General features: G+C 38.9%; 2 protein-coding genes across 2 annotated transcripts in view; one reads left to right on the top strand and one right to left on the bottom strand.

Annotated features, from left to right (window-relative positions):
* Positions 1–997: 997 nt before the first annotated feature.
* On the top strand, positions 998–15,082 carry LOC121859874 (upstream-binding factor 1-like protein 1; the record flags this gene model as incomplete). Its single annotated transcript, XM_042356833.1, is given in 8 exon segments — positions 998–1,084; positions 3,437–3,597; positions 5,254–5,443; positions 5,988–6,183; positions 6,353–6,479; positions 8,137–8,263; positions 8,904–8,968; positions 14,464–15,082. Coding segments are annotated over 8 exon segments (1,139 nt in total), but the record flags the coding sequence as incomplete, so codon positions are not given.
* LOC121859875 overlaps positions 13,642–24,193 on the bottom strand; it is a 33,132-nt gene continuing 22,580 nt past the window's right edge. Inside the window, exon 5 of the mRNA XM_042356834.1 lies at positions 13,642–13,912. Coding sequence (XP_042212768.1) covers positions 13,742–13,912 — 171 coding nt within the window. The 3' untranslated portion in view covers positions 13,642–13,741. The remainder of the gene's footprint in view (positions 13,913–24,193) is intronic.

Raw genomic sequence — 24,193 nt, 5'->3', positions numbered from 1 at the left:
TTTCATTATGGTTTTGTTATTGACTTGTAAGCCACTTGTTTCTGGCATCACTAAAGGAAACAGTCACGTGGCATCACATCTGGTCTATGTAGGCAGGGAGGGAGGTGTTCTCTTGGTCCATGGCCTCTCATCAACCTCACAGTGATTGTCTCATCCAAAATACAAAGGAAGAACAGAGTTAAAAATAATTGCTATGATTCCAGACTTTTGAATCCTCCTGTACAATGTGTCTCAGGCTTGTACCTCTAGACTAAATGATCATCAGAATGTATCCATAAGCTTAACCAGTCTATGTGTCCCATGATGTCAGACAGAAAGATTTGATGATACATTGCTGTGTGTTTTATCCAGAATGGTCAGGGTCACGGGTGTTTCAAAATTATCGATTATTTTAATGTTTTATTAAAGAATATTGTACTATTCATCCCAGAGTAATGGTTAGGGTAGTTGGAGCTAGGTATGTTGAATTACCAGACATGTGTGTGTGTGTGTATATACTCTATAAGGAACATCATACAGCTGGACTGGTAATTCATCATAATCACCTATTTCTGGCCATTTTCCACACATGGATGGGTTAGCTGTGATAACCTGATGGCAGCTCTTCAACCCGCACAGACTCGTCTAGCCTCTCTTGTCAGGTTCTTATTTCTTAGGTAATTTCTCCCAACGTCGCCCCCACGTCATTTTTGGCCTCTTCTCATGCATGTGGTTCTCTTCATCAAACTTCACCAGTGCTTTCAGTTCCTAGCTGACCTCTTGGCTCTGAAGAGGGATTCCTGTCATTATACATCTGTCTGACCATCCTCATTTCGGCTCGCTTAAACCTACTTTCGTCATCCTCTTTAATTGCTCGAGTCCCTCTGCCAGACAACGACACACACTCCTCTCAAGCTAAGAGGTCCCCTTGCTGTCTTCCGTATAAATACAGCACGGTGTATATTTTAAACCCTGATGTTGATAGATTTAAGTATAATAACTAGGAATTTATTTTCAGGCAAAAAGAAAAAGAAGAAAGACAAGTTTCTGATTGAAGACCGAAGTGAAGAAGTGGCAGCTGGCACAACTATAGATAGTACAGAAAGTAAGTGATCTTCCTGAAGAACTCCTAGAATAGTAATAGTGGAGAGCTATATGCCACTGAGAAAAATGAGTGTGTCTAAGAGTATTTAGGGGTCAGGCCCTGAAGAAAAGACCTTTTCTGTTCCCTACATGTGTGGAACTTAACCAAAATGAATCAGGAACATTATTTTCCCCTAATATTTAAGGTCATTAATTTAATACAGTACAGGTCTCCCTCCCAATTTTATTCCTTGGCAAGACCATCATTGAAGAACCTATAGTGGCATAGGGGATGTATTCTAGATAACTTAACATAATGGAATCAATAATGTACTTATCCCGTACATTTACCACCAGTGAGAGAGAAGTTGGTGCTGTCCATTGCCAAAACTTGCCGCCGGTACCGAGAAACACAAAATATTGGGGTCATTGGAGAGGAAAACCTGTACAGCATCTTGTGTGTGTGTGTGTGTGTTTTTTTTTTTCTCTTCTCTTCTCTGATGGTAATTTTCATGATTCCATCGTCTGAAAATAAGTAAAAGGACACATTATTTCACCCGTGGTGAAGGACTTATGAGACCCTGTACAGCGAGCTATGTTGGTCTGAAGGAAGGTGGGGATGGTGGGGTGTTACTTAGTGTAATGGCATTGAGTATTAGAGCATGGAGTAATAGTGTTAGAACAGCATGACATAGAGTTAAATTATAAGATAGCTTAATGTCAATTGTTTTATGGTTCAGGGGGTCCCCGGGTTACTGACGAGTTCCGTTCTTGAGGACGTTCTTAAGTCGGAACACGTGCCTTATGTGCACTACATCATAGCCTAAGTCCTTTTATACATCTCAAATCACTTAATTTAAGAGAAAAAAGAAATTGAATGACAAAATACAGTAAAGGAAAGTAATAATTCAATTTTAACCTTTACATCTAAACCTTGAGACTGGCTAATCTTCCACCCATATCACTAACAATCTTTCCATTTCAATTCACATTCACTTCTTTGTTTTGTTATCACAGTTGAGTGCATTGGTGTAGATCCTTTTAAATGTTCAAGAATTTTCTGTTTGCCTTTCAAAATTGTTACGATCGTTGACCGACTGAAGCCCAACGCTTTACCAACCACTGAGGGTGTTTGGCCTTTTTCAGAACGTTTTATTACATCAACTTTTCTTCCATCGTAATTATTTTTCATTTCTTGGATGCACTACAATCACTTGTTTGGGAGCCATGATGAGGCCAGAAAAAAGTTAATACACAAAAAACAACAATTTGTACTTGATCACACACGTTAAGGCGGTGAGGGTGAAGCGTACTGATGCTCCCTCGAGGCACGTGGCCGGGCGATGCATTGCTCCCCACGCGCCGCTCTGCCTCCCCTCTACACCACACAAACTACCCTAGTTCTCATACGTTAACACTACGAACCAGTTGTACCTATGTCGGGTCCTTAAAATAATTGACCATAAGGGACGTCGTTCATATCGTCCGGTGTTTGTAACTCGGAGACTCATGTACAGTAATGTTACAGTGGGTGATGGCAAAGTGTGTGTATGTGCCAAATTTATAAAGTACGTGTAATTACATATTTTACAGATTATATTACGGTTGAGATTGAACTGTACAGTAGTACCCCGCTTAACGCGGTCAATAGAACCCACAGGGTACCGTGTTAAGTGAAAACTGCGCTAAGTGAACAACAGAACATATGGGATTAATTCCAATAGAAACTGGCCCGACCCCCAAACTCCACTTTTTGACGACACACAACTATGTTGTAGTAAAAATTTTATCTTAACTTTATGATGGTATGAACAAACAAGTAATATAGAAGAAGTTAGGTTAGGAAAAATAAAGGTTAAGTTAGGAAAAATAAAGGTTAGGTTAGGAAAACTAAAAGTTAGGTGTAACACTTATGTTAGTAGAAGACACACACTGCGCAACCTTACAGTGCGGCTTGCCCAGGCAGAGGGAGGGACGAGGAGGGAGAGGCGAGAGCAGGCAGGCGGGAGGGGCGAATCTAAAAATAGCGTCTCGAGCCAGACACTCTGCGCGTATACATGGATAAAACCTGCGTTAAGTGAAAGTTCGGCTCTGGCGAGGCACCGCGTATGCGTGAAATCGCGCTAAGCGAAACCGCGTTAAGCGAAACCGCGTTAAGCGGGGTATTACTGTATTTAATTACATTGTTGTAGTCGCAGGTATATAGGCCACGTGTATGTTTATCAAGTAACAACCTACCGTGTGTGTTTATGTTGAGTCTTACTTTGCATTTGCCGTTGCTCGTTACAATTCACCCACTCTTGAAATATTATACCCTACTGTAAATAGTTAACTTTTATTTATTTATTTAATTAATTTTTTTATTCTTTTTCAGAATCACCAAAAAAGTTAAAAATGAAAAAGAAAAGGGCATTTGAAGAGGTTGCAATGAAAGTCGAACCCGAGGACACAGAACAGCTTGATAGTTGTATTATCACCAAACCCAAGAAGAAGAAGAAGAAGAAGAAGACTAAGGTGGCTGGTAATGGCAATCATGTGAGTCTGATGGTGGATGGTTACTCTGATTGGGTGATTTACAGAACAATAATATGGGTAGATGGCGGGAAATGTGAGGCTGTGGTATAGTAGAGAATAAGTTTATGGTATGTTTTGGCAGTGAAGAAAATTGACAGAAAGAAGAAAAAAAATTGACATTGTCTTACTGCCAGATATGTACAGTACCATAGTTATTGGCTGAGGTCTTGATACTATTATTTCCAGGATTTGTAGCCAAGTTTGTGATTTTGTAGTTTATGTGTGTTGTGGGTGTCAGTTGGCCAATCAATCTACATGTGTTGTGGGTGTTTATTTAGAAGTCTTTCTTTGTTCCCGGTGAGGTGGAAGTAGATTTGGAGAAAGTTAACCGAAGTAGTGGCTAAGATGCTCTTGCCTAGGGAGTGGGAAGGAGGGGCAGGATGGTGAGGCTACTTCAGATTATTCAAGAGTCATTGATTTCACGACTCTTCTCTACTGTCTTGTTTAGAAAGAAAAAAACAGTTCATGATCAACCCCTCATATATTAGTATCTGGGGAGTTAGCATTATTGGTGAGTAGGTTCTTATAGTCTTAATGTGAGAAATATATTTTAGGGAATAAGAAATGCATAATTATCACTCATCACTTATGGTTGTTGGTGAGTCAGAGAAGTCAGGGAGTCATCACCCCTCTGAACTCATCACTTATGGTTGTTGGTGAGTCAGAAGTCAGGGAGTCATCATCCCTCTGAACTCATCACTTATGGTTGTTGCTGAGTCAGAAGTCAGGGAGTCATCACCCCTCTGAACTCATCACTTATGGTTGTTGCTGAGTCAGAGAAGTCAGGGAGTCATCACCCCTCTGTATCTTAGTGTGAACTGACTGAGAGATAAGGAAAGGTCTGATAATGTAGGATTCCACTTGACACACTACCAACTCACTCTTCATGTTCTCACAACTTCACAGCACCTTCACAGTTTTTCTTATTGTAGTAACACCTCCCCATAAGTCAGACTATATAGGGCTCAAGCTAGTCCGATTTATCTGAGTCTGACTTGTGTGGGAACCCCCCCTCCCCTTCCCGGTAATTTGGACCACCTGGACCACCGTTTTACTGAGAAATTACACCCATAAACAAAATCAAAGTTAACAATACCTATCTACAGTGTACTTACATTGTAGTGGACTAATCTTAAGTTGGAGGACAAAGGGGTCACTTACTTACTTTATTGTAGTATCACTTATACGATTTAGTTTCACTTATATTTATCTGTACAGTTATATACTTAAAACGAGGTGTAGGGTGAGTGATGGCAGACCCACAGACCCTAGTCATACTGTATCTACACTATATACTGTACAATACATTTACCACTCACTTCTGGGTTAGAAATGTGTGGTACTGAAGGAAACATGGCCTAATAGATGCAGGGATGAGGTTTCGGTGCATAAACAGCATGACTAGTTACCCGGGAAAATATAAAATTCGCTGCGCTACTGGGATGCCAATAGACCCCTACTACGCCGTGCGTCCTGGGATGCCATTACACCTTAAAGGGAAGGAAATAGGATGTTTGTCGGTGTAGTGCTATAGTGTGTGCATGTGTCAGTAACAGTTTGATTACAGGACTTAAAGAAATATTCCTTTTATTTATTTATTTTTATTTATTTTTTCAGAAATCCCAAGAAAATGTTTCATCGATGTCTCCTGTAAAAGTTCCTGCAGACAATGTACTAAAGACTTCTATGAAAAGACAGTTAAAGAAAGACTCTGAAAGTCCATCAAGTCCATCTAAAATGGAGAATAAAAAGCAAAGGAGTAATTCTGAAAAAGTTGTGAGTGTGGAAGATGAGGACCTTGAAGTAGGTACGTTGCTACATATACTTTGTTAATCAGCTGATGTAGCAATTAAATGATAATACAGTATTATATGTATAATGTCAAGTGGCCTAGACTTAATCACTTAAATTGTAGGAACTTAATCTTGTTCAAGACAGGTTTCTGGCACATAAATAGTTTTGTACAAATTGTCAACATTAATATTTCCTGTGGATACGTAGCATCATGCTTGAGAATTTTCCAAACTTGTCTGGATTTCTGGCTGTTAGGATCCCTGGAGTTATTCCTGAGGTTTACCCAAAGTTGATGAGAAAATTTAGGGTGTTGGAGGGACAGTGGTGGCCTGAGTAGTCCCTACATCTTGGGCCAAAAATTTTCATGACCAGCAAAAGTTGTCAATTCTCAAATGTGAATCATGTCCATACAGTTGGGAATACACCACCTTAGCAGTGGATGTTATTCAGTGTTGCTGGCATATAGCTCAGTAGGTAGTGTTCACCCCTTGTGTGAATGTTGATGGGTATGATTATTGGTTCCCTCCCTGTACACTGGCACCTAATGTTTATTACAGAGTGTCAAAACTGGACTATGGAGGAGGAACTAGAGCTGCTGGAGAAGATGAAGGCTCTCGCACCCAAGAAGGACACCAAGAATTGTCGGGTCAGATTGAAAAATTTTAATTGGGATGAAGTGGCATTTGGTGACCACTCTGGAGAGAATTGCAAGAAGCGATTCATGGAGATTTACTCTCGTATCAGTTCCATGAAGTAAGTATGAGATGTAATAATAACCTAATAAGCTTTCATTGTATGTATTTGTAACTCTTCACACTTTTATATGAAATGATCATCAGTGTGCTATAGCCAGAGCTTGGATATGTGGGTGGGTGGGTACCTTTTGAACTAATGCTCTATTTTAATCTTACTATTTTTTCAGGACACTTGCGACAATTATAAAAGAGGCAGAAGAAAAAGTGTCGTCCTTCGCCTCGAGAAAGAAAGAGATTAGACAACCCATAAGTCGTTTCTCTAAAGACTTTTTAAGTAAATCCTCTGTGAAGGGGGTAAGTTTTTATATTGCATAATTATTATTTACTGTATATATTTGTCTTTCTTAATTCTAAAGTTGTTATTTTGTGTGTGTGTGTACCAGGTATCTTTCTTAACTAATATTCTCTATGATGAAGAGTAATCACCTTTATTTCCAGGCTCAAGACTTCTCGAGGCCTTATTTTCTGTTTTTAGTTGGTAAAACTCAAGATGGGAGCTAGTGCAGTATGAGCGAACAACAAATTTACAAATATCAGGGCTATTTTCCCATACGAATTGATGTAATTAGGGGGATGCTTCTCAGCTGGCAACTTTCACCATATATTTTATTTTATAAAGTACAGTCCTCATTATCTGAGGTCCAGTTGAGGAAATGTATTCCTCCATCCCCTGTGGTAACTCATATCTAAACAGCAATGTCACAGTACTACTAGTATCACTAATTATGAATGATTCACGTCCATCTCTACTCGACCAATACCCATTCAGTCATAAACAGTGAAATTACTATTGCGACTTTGCCATTTGGAGACGCGGGTTACCACAGGGATTGTAGGGACGCATTTCTCCAACTGTATCAGTAAATGTGAGGAATAAATAAAAATTATACTAATAAATAAGAAAATAAATACAAAAATACCACATTACCAGTTGACAATAGTTTCACTACACGTGGGACACAGTAGCGGCTGAGGTCCCTAAGCCCCCTTCTCTTCCTCCTCCCACGATCCACAAGCTAACTCCCATACACGTAGGAAATGTTTATTCCCCTTTTGATCTCATGATAATTGTTTCTTTAATTATAAATGTATATATATTATTTTATTTTTTATTTTATTTTTTTTCACATTCTGTATAAAGAATTGTGTGGGCATGTAACAGTAAAAAAAAAGCATATCTACTCAAAGTTACAAGTTGAAAAATAACAATAGCACAGTTTGGCTTTAAAATATCAATTGGGAATAAGCGGGATTGGAAATAGCGAGGTATTCCCGTGTTGTCATATTCTCTCCGGTCACTTTCTATACTTGCTCTTATGTATCAACAGCATCTATCAAGGCTGTTTAAACCCTTGTTCCACCTCATATAATAGTGGCATAAGTAATAGAGAAACAGGAAAGCCTTTAGCATTATCAGTTGCTTTACTGTATCCACGAGTCTGGACATCCAAGGAATATAATGTTGGCTGGGGCACTCGGGGAGGCCAGTTCACATACTAACACCATGCAGTTTATAGGCTGGTGTGTAAGATCAATAACCAGTCAGGTTACATACACGGGAATTGGCAGAAAGGCCGAGACGTGGCCCGGCACATTTTATGATGCACGTAAACGTTAAAAATTGTCACTCGATTGTGAAACCAGTGTGACTTTTGACAATAGATTTTTACTGATGAGAGAAATTGACAATGAAATTTTAAGTTGGGTTCATTAGAGAGAGAGTGAGATAATGATGAGGGGATCATATGTATGACTTGGTACAGTACATTGATGAAGGAATAAACATAATTACTGAAGGCTCCTGGTAGAATGTTTTACACCATATAAAGGTTTTCCTCCTCTCTAATTCCTGTTTTTTTTTGTAGTTTTCTGCCTTATATCTTCACCTTGTATCATAGACTGTCTTTATGTAGGGAGATTATCATTCTTGACCTCTCTTTTTCTTTTCTAGCCCAGTGTATTTGCTTTAGCTTTGGAGGCCTGGAAGAATTTACCAGCTGAACAAAAGGATATGTATCAGGCTCAATATCAAGAGGATTTGAAGAAGTTGATCTCTCGTTTCCCCCCCAAAAAAAAAAGGCAAGTCAAAAGTTTAATGCTGAATCTCTTAAGTCATACCTTATACCTTTTACCTCAAGTAGTATTTTGTGATGATTAAGAGCCCTGTACTTGGTAATGATGACTGTAATGGGTAGGGAAAGAGTCGGGCTTCCTGTTGAAACAAAAATCTGATTTAGGCGCCATTGGTTGATTTGTTACCATCAATGGGAGCGCCTCATATCATGCATTGATTTACCTTCAAGTATATTCATTCCTGTTATACAAAATATTTTCCTTATTTACCTAATGGCCACCCACCCCAACATGAGGTGACCAAAATGGAGGAAGGAGGCCAGTAATCTGTTTACGATCCCCCATTACTCTTGTTAGTTTTGTAAAGGGCAATTTTGATATATAGTACTGTACAAACCTATTATTGTCATTACACAATTTTTTAAGTTAGAGAAGAAACCCAAGTCTCTATGTTTATTTCCTGAGGTTATTCTTCTTTTTGTGTATTTCACCAGACTAAGTAAATGATACAGTATTAAAAGTGCTTGGTTGACATGGATGGTAGAGGAAGGCTGACACAGCTGGTTGGTTGGTAGCTCTGTACCATTGACTGTAATATATTTCTTTATGTATTCTTCAGTTCTAAAATACAAATTAAATCTCTTGCAGAACCCCCAAGAAAAGAATTTAAAGACGCCAATCTATTCGCCATGCCCAGGAAACCATATCACGTAAGTACAGTAATTGTCGACGTTGCGTGGAGGACACCGTGTGGGCTATAGAGGGGTGAGGTATAGTGGGTGATTAGTTACATGAGAGAGTGGAGGAGCAGAGTGAAGCTGGTAGTGTTGGGTCGTCACGTGTGTGGAATGTAAGGGCCTAGGGTGAGGGTAGTGAATGGTGTGTGATCATTGTTATGTAAAATCTTATTCCTACTGTCCCTTGCTATCTCTACCAGCTAGTTTATCCACTTTATTGTTGGTGCTAAGTGGAATGGTCATGGAAGGGTTCATACCATAACTTGTGTGTTCGTGCGTATGTTGCCCCGTGAGAGTTACCGTGGGCCTCAATGTGCCCAGGTGGGATGGTCAAAGTATTACACTATAAGTGTGTCAAATGAGGAGTGACTGATCCACATGTAATTTAAGGTATTTGAAATATGTAGTTAAATTAAACAATATTTTTCATATAGTTACGCCAATGATGGGAAGCATCGTGGTCTGGCACTATGCTCAGACCAGCTTACATCTGAACTGTCTCGGATGTGAACTAATTATATATTAACCTTCATTACATAAGAACATAAGAAAGTGGGATACTGCAGGAGGCCGACTGGCCCATACAGGGCAGATCCCTTTCACACCCATCCCAGCACTTCCATGTGCCTATCCAACTTCGTCTTGAAGCTCCCTAGCGTCCCCGATCCTACTATAGCACTCGGTAGCCTATTCCACATATCCACAACTCTATTACCAAACCAGTGCTTGCCTATATCCTTTCTGAATCGGAATTTATCTAATTTAAAGCCATTTGTTCTAGTTATTTCGTTATTACTGAGCTTCAGAACATCTTCCATTTTACCCTTGTTAATCCCACTTACCCACTTGAACACCTCTATCATATCTCCCCTAACTCTACGCCTCTCTAATGAATGCAAGCCTAAGCTTTTCAGTCTTTCTTCATATGGAAGGTTTCTAATATTATGGATCATTTTTGTCATTCTTCTTTGTACTCTCTCCAAAGAATCTATGTCCATTCTATAATAAGGACACCAGAACTGAACCGCATAATCCATGTGTGGCCTCACTAATGCTAGGTAAAGTTTCAAGATAACGTCAGCAGTTCTGTTACTCACAGACCTAGATATGAACCCAAGAATCCTGTTTGCCTTGTTGCGAACGCTAATACATTGTTTTCTAGGTTTCAAGTCGTTGCCAACAAATACACCTAGATCTTTTTCACAATCTGAGTTTTCTATTTCCGTGTTACCTAGTTTATACTTAACGTTTGTATTCGTCTTCCCTATCTGTAGCACCTTGCATTTATCAGCATTAAAATTCATTTGCCAGTCTACTGACCACTCATGTAAGGTATCTAGATCTCTTTGAAGGTGTTCAAAGTCACTGTCTGAATTTATCACTTTCCCCATTTTGGTATCATCTGCAAATTTACTAATCCTACTAGTTATGCCTAAATCAAGATCATCAATGAATATAACAAACAGCAGAGGGCCTAATACAGATCCCTGGGGAACTCCGCTTTTGACCGCACCCCAGTCTGACTTTAATCCATTTATGCTGACTCTTTGTTTCCTACCAGTTAACCATGACCTAATCCCATTTTAATACTGATCCACCTATTCCATGTGCTTCTACCTTCCTTATCAATCTCTCATGAGGACTCTATCGAATGCTTTACTGAAATCTAAATAAATTATATCATATGATTATCATTATCTACCGCTTCAAATACTTTGAGAAAAAGCTAAGCAAATTTGAGACAAGAACGTCCCTGGGTGAACCCCGTGCTGAGAAGAATGAATTAAGTTGAATGTTTCAAGGTGGCTTCTGATTTTTGTAGCAATAATTGACTCTAGCAACTTGCCTATGATTGACGTGAGACTAATGGGAATAATTTGATGCTATTGATTTATCACCCTTTTTGAAAATCGGAACTACATTTGCAAGTTTCAAGCTTCTGGCACTAGGCCCGATTCTAATGACTTATTAAATAAAACTGCTAATGGATTACTCAACTCATCTCTACATTCTTTTAATATTCTAGCATATACCTCGTCTGGACCAGATTTATGAGGCTTCAGTTTGTTAATTACTTTAAGCACGTTATTAGTAATATTGATATTCATCAACATATTTTCTATACTGTCATTATATACCTTATGAACTTCTGGAAACTGTGCTAGGTTTTCATTTGTGAATGAGAAATGACTATTTAACGTACTACACATTTCTAACTCATCATCAGTCATTTCTCCTGTCGTAGTTTTAAGGGACCTATTGTATCTCTAACCTTTGATTTATACAGTTGATAAAGCTTTGGGGTTATTTTTCGATTCGTTTGCTACCTTGATTTCATAATTTCTCTTTGCTTTCCTAATTTCTGTTTTTACTTGTCTTGTTAGGTTCTGATAGTAACCAAGTAAGTGATTTTTGCCTTTCTTAACTTTTCTATATACTCCTTTCTTTTTCCCTAGAAGATCTAAGAGTCTATTATTCATCCATTTTGGTTGGTTCCGTATCGATCTGAATTTTCTTTTAGGGATGTGTTTATTTTGGGCATTATTGATTGTCGCAATAAATTGTTCATAAGTAGCTGCTAAATTAAATTCGGGGTTATCCCGTCCTAAGTTGACAGTTTCCGGAGGTGTGGGGGGGATTACTCTTTTGACCATAGGGTCATCCCTTAGGTCTCTCCTTAAGCTACCGTAATTAGCCTTCCTAGAATCCGGGATCAAGGCCGAATTTTCCTTCTTCCTGCCATCCCATATTATGTTAAAATATATGGCTTTATGATCACTGTTTCCTAGTTCATCTCCAATCCCAACATCTTTTACTAGATTTTCATTATTACTGAGAACTAAATCGAGGATATTATTTCCTCTAGTGGTCGAGTTTATGAATTGATATAAAAAACTATCCTGTACTACTTCTAGAAAATCTTCAGATTCATTATCGCTAAGTTGATTTTTCCAATTTATGCCTGAAAAGTTGAAATCGCCTAGAATACATACATTGTTTCTATCAGATGCCTTCTTTATTTCCTCCCATAGCAATTTACCATCGTTCCTACTCAAATTTGGTGGTCTATATATAACACCAATGACTACTGATTCACTGCCCTCACCAATCTCTACCCAAATACTTTCATTGTCGCTATTTGTTTTAATGTTTGATTTATTGCAGCTTTTTAATGACACCCTGATATACACTGCTACACTGCCACCTCTCCTTCCTAAGGATGACGCCCGATGCTACACACACACATACACAAGCGCTGAAAACATTGTGTGGATTCACTGGGTGGTTTGGAAGTGTTTATTTCCATTCATAATTTCGTGTTCATATATAATGAAGATAATGCAGAGTATAAAATGCCATATACAATACTTATACATAATGTCATCTACTGTTTAGCATTATATACAGCAAGATGATTAAAAATATGATACACTCAGAGCGAAGCTTCGTATGGTTCATAAGGACTGTGTGTGTTTGTGCGTGTGTTGCCTCGTGATAGTTAAGAGTGGGCCCCCGTCCAGAAAGAACGCTGTACTAACCTCCAGCACCGACCCAGGTGGGCTAGAGATTATGGTTTCCGACTGTACATGGGAATTCTTCAACACTCTCCACTTCATGATTGGATGTAATAAACCGCAAGGAAGCACCAGTGCAAATATTTTGTTATCATATGATCATATATTTTAAAAATACATATCAAAAGTACGACCAAAAACACTTACTTATATTTCACATACAGCCTATTTATTCAAAAATATTTATATTGCCATGGAACCTCACCCTTTTCTGTAATGAAATACTGTTTAAACTGATCACGAATATCTTTAGCCATCCTAGTAGAATTTTTGGTAGTAACTGAACGTTGCAAGGAATGCAAAGTGCTGGCAGGCAAACCATCTTGTCTCCAACTTCCTGCAGTACAAATTCCATCATCTTCCTAACGAACGTTCCAGGGGAGCATAAACACGGGCTGAATTATTTCGAGAGTAAAAAATTGTGTAGAGCACATATGCATCATACAATTTGCTTCACTCTTTCTGGGGCTACCTCCATCGGCCGTCTTATGATGCGGAATCGGGCAGATATCAATCCAAATGCGTTTTCCACTACTTGGCGTGCTCTGGATAATCTGTAGTTGTAAATGTGATTTGGACCAGGTTGATTTGTGAAAGGACGTGGTTTCATGAGATATGATTTCAATGCAAACGCATCGTCAGCAACAACAATGAATGGTACAGGGTCATCGTTATTCGTACAATCTAGCCGTCGTCCAATTGGTATATTCAAAAGATTGTCCTCTAAAGCTGTTGATAATGAGCAATTTGTAAATACTCCTCCGACTTCCGTCAGATATTCGCCCATTGCAACCGACATCAATGTACAGTGGGGTATGCTATAACGAATCTAATTGGTTCTAGAACCTTGTTCGTTATAGCATTAATTTGTTATAGGATTAATCCGTTCCAGGCCCCCAAATACAACCACTTAACACTGAAAAATATAATATAAAATTGTAAAAATTGTAAAAAAGTGCATCTAAACCCCTGAAATAAAGAATATCATTAATATTTGTAATAAAAAACAATAAATTAGAAAAAAAAAAAATAAATAAATTATGTTCGTTGTAGGAGTTTCGTTCGTTATAGCATTCTCAATTTTACAGGTAAAACCGTTCGTTATAGGAATATTCGTAGTAGGATCCGTTCGTTATAGCATACCCCACTGTATATGAATTTATAATTTGCATCAACCAATGCCAATAGCACTATGCTGTTGGTACCCTTGTAATTGAAGTATAAGCTTCCGCTGTTTCATGACGACATGTTTGCCATCGAGTGCTCCTATGCAATTAGGAAGCTGCCATTTCAATTCAAAATCATGGGCCACTTTGTTCCATTCTTCATTCGAACTCGGAATCTGCAAAAACAAAAACATTACGTGTTCACAAATATTATCCTGGATGTGAATCAGAAAAAAATATTGTTACACTATACTCCCTCGTATCTGGTATTCAAAGATAATTATTCAAAGAATCAATTTCTACTTTGAATCTTTTAATAATTTTCTCTTTTATTGGGGTATTAATATTGTACTATTTGTAACATTGTACATCAACTGAGGCAGTAAAATCTTTATAGATTCTCTGTTTTCATAGGTGTTTATACTCATTTGAAAGGGGATTTTACAAGGATTCTGGTTTGGCAACTTTCATTCAGAAAAAAGTACTGCCATAAGCGAGGGAGTGTGATGTATGTACACCTCTCATTTCACCTGAATTTTCAGATATCCGACATGGCCTAAGTCCCATAGGTGCCGGATACAAGGGAGTCACCTGTACTTGTTTTTAGTTTAGGAATTATGGTTTTTAAAAGCATTAGATTTCAAATTAATCCTAAGGAACTTAATTAATTAATTAACCATTAATTGTCATATAGATTTGTACAATATTTTATTATTCTGTTTTTCAGGATCTGTCTTTCTCACAAAACGTAGTTAACGAAGAGTTCACACAACCTACGGAGCAATGTCAGGATTTTGTCACACCATCTACTTCTGGTATAGAATACACAAAAAGAAATGTAGTGGTAAAAAGAAAAAAGTTGAACATTGGAAGAACAGACTGCATTGAAAAAAGCAATCGATGTATTGAATAAACCACAAGATGACTACTCAGTGTTTGGAGACAATGTTGCTTCGGAATTATGCCAATTACGTTCCGATGAAAATAGGAAAATACTGAAACGAACCATTATGAAAGCTATCATTGAAATGACGCTTATGTAGGCCATGGAACAACTACCTAAAGTTATGACAGTAATATCGGGTTGCAATGCTATTTTACTGATTTATAATTATTTCTTCCCTTAAGATAATCTTCTTTCAGAACTTCGTATACTGCCTTACAAACCTCGGGGATTATTTTCGAAATAGTTGTTACTGGTATGCGGAACGTGTGTACATCAGTGAGTGGTAACTGTCCCCTGAAAGAAATATTTCAGGTCTGATAAATTTATGTTTGGCATTATTTACTAAAATATTTTGTTCCTTTCATGTACGTGTATGCGTTGTAATAAATTTACAAATATATTCAAGGGTTTTATTCATTCATAGTACTTACCAGATGCTAGAAATTGAAGTGTAAGCATTAGCCTTTCTGAAGGGGTGATTGCTTTTCTGAGATGAGTATCTTGTCTTAATTTTAGTGGTCACTTTTTCCAGCAAATAATCATAATCTTCAGGACACATACGTAGAAAGTTCTTATAGGATACTGTATCCTCATCAAGCAATTCTCATAACAGTTTTGCATGTGCTCCCTCTTCATTTCTTCTGGCTATCCATTTTCTGACCCACACACTTTTCTTTTTCTTCAAATCCTTCATTATAACTAATGTCGCAGCTGCAGCAACTAAGCGCCTTGATTGTGACTTCTCACCACACACAAGACTCAAGTCTGACTGAGACTTCCTCGTCAAACACACTCCAGTGTACACAAACGGAAGAGCAATTTCGCTAGATTTAATCTAGCATCACTCTATCGAAGCTCAAGAGAGAGCAAATTTTGGTGCTGTGTACACACACTTTTGATTAGTCTTGCTAGAGAAAGCCAAGTCTAGCTAGATTTTAATCTACAGTGTACACGTACCTTAAAAACGACAGGTGTACCTGCAAGTGTACCTGCTGCTTCACTTCCTCACTCCCATGAGCCACTTGTTTTGCCTGTTCCAACCCCAGGGCCATCAACTGTGTCTTCTGCACAATCTACTTCTGTTTCTCGACCTCTAATTTCACCTTCTGTTCCTGCCTCACCAGTCATTGGTCCTGCTGTGGGGTTTCATGATGTGGTCTCACACTCAGGATGGGTTGGAGAAAGGAAACTCACAATGCATTTTCTGTAAATAAATATATTGAATGTACAGTGCAGTTTGGTGCTGGGAAGTTGCTGCGTGGTTAGGAGCTTGCTAAGAGGAGGTGTAGGATGAGGAACTCATTGAGAGGTCTTGTTGGTGCGGGAGCGTGGAAGAGAGAAAGCTGGTCAGCGAGGAGCTTGCTCAGAGGAGGTGTTGCGTGTTGCAGCGCTGTAGCTAGAATGGACTTCAACAGTGAGACTAACAGCTTATATACTCGGCCACCGGAAGTAAGACCGGATGCAAGTGTTGCAGGTGGCAACAACCTTCTCCCCCCTCCGTGAGAAACTCGTCGGTTTGCTGAATCCCGCCGCTATGGTATTCGGCTAGGCTTGTCAGTTTGTAGGGGAGAGTTTCCACTACACTGCCTCACCAGCCATTGGTCCTGCCTCACTATTCAGTAATCCTGACTCACCCCCTCCTGCTCCTGCTCCTCACCAACACCTTTCTGCAGTGTCCAGGGCATCTGGTTCTGGGGCAAGGATCACACCAAGGCGCAGTAGGAGGGTGACAAGTGTCCATAAAATGTGTGAGAAAAGACAAGAAGAGTTCCACAAATATAAATTATACACAATGAAAAGGGAACATGAGGCAATAATGTCAGCATATAACTCAAACAAAAAGAAAGTGAAACTGCAATTAGAGTATGGATGAAAAAAGAGCAACTGTTTGAAAAGATATTTGAAAACATTAATAATGTTTTTGAATTGTTTGATACTTGTTTAAAGAAAGTATCGGCTGCATTTGATGCCATGGCTAAAGCTTATGAATGATGGTTGAGTAATAACATACAGTCATATGCAATGTTTATGATTTTACTCTATGTTGTGTTATTTCAGAAAGTGGCATCTAGAATATAAATTTATTTTCTTATGTTTTACACATTCAAATATTTTGATTTAAAGGAAATAAATCTACATTTCTTTATTTTGCCAAATATTTTCTTTGGTTACAAAAGCTGTCAGAAGTATGGCAGCTAAGTTTTTTTTATTTACCGTTATCTATAATATAAGCTGTGATTTTCAGGAAATGCAGAAACCTGTATAGAAAAATGTAATTTAATTTTCTTAATTTTTACACATTTAGAGAAAATAAATAAATATTTCTTCTCTTTTGTTTTCTTCATATTACCTCACAGGTGAATTACCTTACATATTGAGTTAAGCTTACTTATTAAAGACCTTAATGAAGTAAAATTTAGACAATTTAAGGCAACAAAATTTAAGAATGATTCACTACTCATTAAAACAGAAATAATATAGAACTAGTAAAGTCTGAGAAGCAACTGATGTAATAAATATTAACGACATGACTCGTTCACCACTTAAAATAATGTATGGAAAATAGTAGAGTTACTTAGAGGCTAACTAAAGCCTTATTACTTCTTAATGATTATCAAAGTTCTGAAATAAACTTTACTGGACTTGAGTAACTAAACAAAATGCTCCACTATATACTCCCTCCTTGCTTGACCTTCATGATTTACATATCTGACCATTTCTTCAGGGTCGTCAGGGTCTTCTAAATGTACTGTATGTGTTCTATGTCCAGTGTAAGTCCATCTATGAAAGCAATACTATGGAGAGCTGCACATGCAATTATTATATTTTTGGTAGTAGACAGCTTTGCTCTTACATGCTGCAATACAGCAAATCTCCTCTTCCACACTCCAAATGTCCTTTCAATTGTAGTTCTTGTTTTAATATGATATTGTTATATTTCCTCTGCTTTTCATTAGCTGGATCTGAGTGAGTAAGTAGGGACAACGCATATCCACTATCACCGAGGAGAAAGTCTCGATATTCCCCGGCCTGCAGACTTTCACAAAGTCTTGACGTTGTGAATATGTGGGAGTCATGAGCACTGCCCGGCCAGTTACCACAAGGTTTGTAAATGTCATGTGTGCATCACATACGCCCATGACATTAATGGAGAAGAAATTCTTTCTACACCTGTAGAGTTCAGGATTTGGCTCTCTAGGGCTCTTGATTGGAATGCGAGTCCAATCTATACAGCCTATCACACCTGGCATTCAAGCAATAGAGACAAATTCCTACATGAACTCTTCTCGTTCAGGAAAGTGGAATATAATGTAATCTGGTGCAAGAGTGGCAATAGCAGCAGAAACATTCAGGACACATTTGCCAACACTTGGTTGAGACCATCTTAAGGCAGCCGTAGGTAGGGGGTGGGCACCTGATGATGGTTCCAACAGTATAGGGTTATGTGCACTTTTACCTTCCGATACCTCGTTCATTGGGATGACTAGTAATACACATGCACGAACACTATCGATCTGCATCGGGCTTCAGAGGAACTAGGAATATGGCCATAAGTTTCTCGGGTGCCTACCCACACCCGAGGACTTATCCCGAACTTTCCAATAACAATGTCGGGCTACTAAGTGGTAACCCGACAAAATTTGGTTTAAAAAAATTAATTACAGCTTGGAGGGCGCTTTTGGGATACTAGTAAGAAACCCGAGTGTTTAAAAAAATGGCCGTCAATGTAGAAAGGACCTGGGCGTGTATGTTGACAATGAACTGATGTTCTTGGGGCCATTGTGAGAAGAAGTGAATCAAGCAACTAAATTATTAGGTCTTAAAAGAAGGTTGTTCAGATATTTAGAGTCCGTCCTTCGTAACGATCTTCAAGAGTGAAGTGCTTCCTCATCTGGAGTACTGTCACCCCGTCTGGTCCCGAGATATGCTAGAGGCTGTCTTACTTTTATTCTCTTCACCACTGATCGGCTCGTTAGCCGTTTGGGCGGTCAGTCACATCTCTGTTATGTACTCGTGGCAAGTACTGGGCATGCCCTGGCTCCTGAATGTATCTGAACCTGCTCCAGTGTTGGTCAAGTCTGGCCTTGAAAGAGCTCACACTCGATGCCGTCACAACACTGGCAGAGTGTTCTAAGAGTTCACAATTTTCACTCCGAAAAAGTTTGCCCTCACAGTTTTCTGGATTTCTGGCTTCTTCAACTTTGAGCTATGACCCCTTATGTGGCGAGCGCTCAAGGTTGAATAAGCCGCAAGTCCAGAAAACTGGTGCCTGCACTTCGGCACCTCAGTTACTGTGAGGGATTAGTGCGCCTGCAACTGCCTAGCTTATACTATAACAGACGACCTTTGCAAACAAACTTTCCACCGGGCATGTTATCCACTTGCAGGAAATGATAGAGGACCTTTTTTACTTATTCAAGGTTCTTTTTCCTGATGTATGATTGAAACCAAAACACCACTTTCTCTTGCATCACCCAAGGCAAATCATGTTGTTAGGACCACTAAGACATTGCTGGTGCATGCGGTTTGAAGCAAAGCACTATTACTTTATTCGAATGATGAGATCTGTAAACAACTGCATTAATCCATGTGCCACACTGGCAACACATCAGTACCATGTGGCTTACAGGCTTCTGTCTGGCAGTGCATTTTTGAAAGAAGATATAACTTTTTCATCAATAGTTAGGGCTGACTTAGATTTTCTGTCAAATGAAGTTGGAGATGCCCTGAAATGGTGTGGAATCAAAGCTGATGAATATGTTCACCAGTGTCACTTTGCCAAAATAGATGGTATAGCTTATTATCAGAAGATGTATGTTGTGAAAATGCACAACGATGCACCAGTATTTGGCAGAATTGATGGTATCTTTCTTCAAACTATGCAGCCTTACTTTTTGCTGAAGCAGTTTCTTTCAGAATATGTCAACCATAAATCGGCATACCTGCTGAACCCTGAAAATGGTTCTATGGTATTAAAACCTTCATATCCTAATGACTATTATCCTCTGTTTGATGTAAAAACGTTTGCAGCATAGACAGCATAAGTTGCAATGACCTATACATTGGACCTTCGAGCAATACTGATATTCCGGGCCGGCTGCTTATTGGGTAGGGAGCTAATGAATTCCAGACTTCCCAGACTAAAATTTTTCCTTCTGTAAATCTTTTTTTTTCACAGTAAACAATTACGTACATATGAATTTTTCACGTAGCCTGGTATTAGGATAATTTTTTTTCTAGAGTGGGAGGAACCCATGACTGCCTCTCCATGACCGCCATATTGTAGTCGTTCGACCAGTGAGAGCGATATTAAATGGCTTCAGATTACTTTACATTCATCATAGCACGAGAAAATTAATTGAATACAATGTGTTTTATATTACATATTTCTCATTTTAAATGCTTATCTCTTTATCTTTGATTTTCATTAAATTTTAATATCCAGATAATTACCCATTTTTGTATGTACAATGCAAAATAGGAAGGTGATTTCAGGATGATTTCACCCACTTTGAAGCAACTAGACCGAGAGAAGGAGAGAACTCAGTAGCCATGAGAGATTTAAGGGGAAAAAAGAAGAAGATTAATTTTTCATTTTATCCTCTTCACCACTGATCGGCTCGTTACCCGCTTGGGCGATCGGTTACGTCTCTGTTACTTTTCTCCAAAGCATTTGATTAGACAGGTTCGTTACAAAGACCTACTCAACAAAGAATTGGAGTTAGTGTGTGTGACCCGTGCACCACTCTGGCATTGAAGGGGTATGATGTGGACGAGGGTGATGGCAGTACCGATACAGTGGTACTGAACTTCAGTCAACAAAAATATTTGGTAAAATTATCCTGTAGTACTGTACATAATACAACAATTATTGATATTTCCCTTTATTTCATGTATGTCAATCAAGGAGGTAGCAAGTAGGTAAAGGCTGATTAACTCAAAAAATTTATTAAATTGTAAGATAAGCCACATAATATATATATTTGTTTTCCCACAATCCCAGGATCGCTAGATAAATGTGCATGAGCTAATGCCTGCACATCCTGATTCCATGTTAGTTATAGTTTTCAGTGTTGCTGGTAAATTGTGGTATCAATGATCGAAGCTCTGTTGGTGAAAAAATACGTGCCAAAGTCCACGTTGCTTCCTGTACTCTGCAGTAAGAAAGTAAGAGTTGTGGGGTTACCATATTGCCCCTACCTGAATGACCCTACCCATCCTGGTCCAAGCACTCTGCCCAACCCTGAAAATTTCTCAGTATCTCGACATCCTGACTGTGCCCCGCCTTACATCTTCCTGACTGTGCCCCGCCTTACATCATCCTGACTGTGCCCCGCCTTACATCATCCTGACTGTGCCCCGCCTTTCATCATCCTGACTGTGCCCCGCCTTACATCATCCTGACTGTGCCCCGCCTTACATCGGCCTTTCTATCTCATCCCATCTCAATTAGCTGCCCTATTGTCCTGCACTGCCAACAACCACATGCTTAATGGCTGATGAACATTGGAGTGAATAGGAGTACAGCACCAAGACCACCAGAAAAATGTCAGTGCACTGGAATAATTGTCTGGAAGTAAAAAGGAATTTAAAATTTAATGGTATACAGTACAGGTAAGTCCTCGCTTACCGTCGGGGTTACGTTCCTCAAAATGCGACATTATACGAAACAACGTTAAGCGGATCAATTTTCCCCTTAAGAAACAGAAAAAATACGGGAGTTACGTTCCCCAGCCTCCCTTTGCCCCATGAAATACATTACATATACAGAAAATTTTTGCCATTTCTATAGAAAATAATGGATACATATACAATAGGGGGCAGGGAAAAAACACTTTTATTTGAGTTGCAGGCTGCACTTTTCAGGCATCGTTTGTATGGCTGTAACAAACACCTGTGCAAAATTTCATGCCATTTCATGCATACTTACCCTGCCGCATCGCGAACGACTTTTTGTCAACTTTTAGTGTATACCAAAAATTAGGTGTCATTTAATGTTTTCCAGGGTAATGATAAATTTTACATGGGTGACATCGATTTAATTCACATGTTATTTTACAGGTACACCGTATAGAAAATCATTACAAGTTCATATTGAAATTCTTTTTTGTGCGGAACCTTGGCATCATTTTCCTAGACAATAATCTTTGCCTAATATATCCATCTCTCAATTCGTATCCCGTCACTTCAGTGCAAGCTTCACTCATCACTTTTATGCCTCTCTCGACCGCCTGAGTGCTGTTTGGCCACTTGGGCACCACTAATGGTGTCTCAAGAATGTCATTAACCTGTAGATTTGACAGAGAAGCAATGTAAGGAGGCTCAGTCTTGAGTTCATTCCTCCAGTTAATCATGGAATGATAGTTTTTTGCTTGCCACTTTAGTTTCGGAGTCACCACCTTTCTCATGTTGACTACAGGAGGCACATCCTCATTCCCATCTCCATCTTTACCCTCCTCATCAGTATAGTTTAACAAATTCTCGTCAACAGCAGCATCAGAATCTTCCTCCTCCTCTTCAGATCTGCCAGTGCATTCTTCCTTTTGCTGATTCTCCTCTCTAATTTTTCTTATCATTGAGACAGCTTTTTCTCTAACAGTCATGTCCTCATCTGCACACATACCAAGAAGAAGTTGATCTGTGTGGGCGAAGTATGCATTTCTCTGGACAGCCTTCTTCACTATCGTCTCCTCCTCACTATTCAGGTGTTTCATATATAGCAGGGACTGGAATACGTTCCTTGAGCCGTGTGTTACGTAAGGGTGTATCTTGATGTAAAACCACATTGGAGCACTGAACTTTATTATTGTAATGACAATTCTTTTCAACTCATGGCTGGGTCTTGATGTTGCTACATACAGCCTGAGGATTCTACTCCATAAGGTGTTCCACCTTGACACACAGGGAGGACCTGGCTCAATAGCAGCCAAGTCATCTTCAACAACACCTGTGATAACTCCTTTACAAATCCTATACAGGTATTTCTGATCCCAGGACAGATCTTTCTCCACTTCATCATTAAACACAGGGAAATCAGGGAAACTGACTGGCTGGAAGGCGACAACTGGAAGCTCAGACAAAGACTCCTTGATCTGCTTTCCAATGGGACCACGCCAATGCTCAGGACCACTTGGTTTACCATCATAGTGATAAAAAACTGCGCGGAAAGGCAGCTCATTTCCGTGAAGCTGACATATGAAATAATGGAGCGGGTGACCAAGTAACATTTCAAGATGATGAATGACTCCATTTTCTGATCCTACATTTACATTGGTTCCATCACAACCAACACACACAATGGGCTGCTGGGTTAGATTTTTCTCCACCAGAAACTCGTGAATAGTTTTGGCAATCTGCTTTCCGTGTCCAGTCTTGGGAGTCACATGTGTGAGATATTCATTGCCAGGCTCAACCATGATGACATAATGATCTTTCACCATCATCCTCGAACTCCATTTCTCGGTCTTCTCATTCTTTATCATCACACGAGTGGCGGTCTTCTTACCATCAAAATAGAGTGACGTCAAATTATCTAAACTAGCCATCTCAATTTCTTGCCTCTTAAATCGGTATTTTTGTCTCGCATCCCGCAGCTTATGTGGTCCAATAACCTGACTCTTGTCATCCTTTGTGATAATGCCAGTCAGTTAAGGTGGCAGTAGCAATGGCAACTTAAATGAAATAAGAGATATGAAAAAAAAGTTGATAAACACTGAACAGAACATTGCACCGCCACAGCGGCTGTTTGGCTAGTACTGTAGGTAAATTCAAAAATTTCAGTAGAAAATGCGGCAGACTAAACCTCGACATATCAGCTTCAAATTTGGCATGGAGTCTTAGATATGTATAAGGAACAATGCCTGAAGAGTGCAGCTTTGAGCAAAATTTCACTGCCCCCTAATATACTCAGCATATATATATACATGTATATATATATATATATATATATATATATATATATATATATATATATATATATATATATATATATATATATATATATATATATATATATATATATATATATATATATATATTAAACTCTTCTCAACCAATGCAAGGATGAATTATACGACTTACCCTTTGAGCAACCATGTCCACACTGAAACGGCAGGCCTCCCTACACACGTTCAGGTCGGTTCTTCATTTCATCTTCATTTCGTAACTCCAGTGTGTGGTGCTTTCCTTCACATCCAATGGTTTAGCAAGATTTTTTACGGTTTGCAATAAAATGCAATATTACAGTATATTAATATAGATTTTCCTCCGTGTATTGATACTATGACTAGTTGCCAAGATACAGAGCACGATGGACATAACATGATAATGATAGTGAAGCCTGGAAGGGTTCATATCATAACTTGTGTGTTCGTGCGTATGTTGCCCCGTGAGAGTTACCGTGGGCCTCCATGTGCCCAGGTGGGATGGTCAAAGTATTACACTATAAGTGTGTCAAATGAGGAGTGACTGATCCACATGTAATTTAAGGTATTTGAAATATGTAGTTCAA

This window comes from Homarus americanus, unplaced genomic scaffold (genome assembly GCF_018991925.1).
Source record: "Homarus americanus isolate GMGI-L3 unplaced genomic scaffold, GMGI_Hamer_2.0 scaffold57599, whole genome shotgun sequence".
Taxonomy (NCBI): domain Eukaryota; kingdom Metazoa; phylum Arthropoda; class Malacostraca; order Decapoda; family Nephropidae; genus Homarus; species Homarus americanus.
This window is presented reverse-complemented; position numbering and strand designations above follow the sequence as displayed.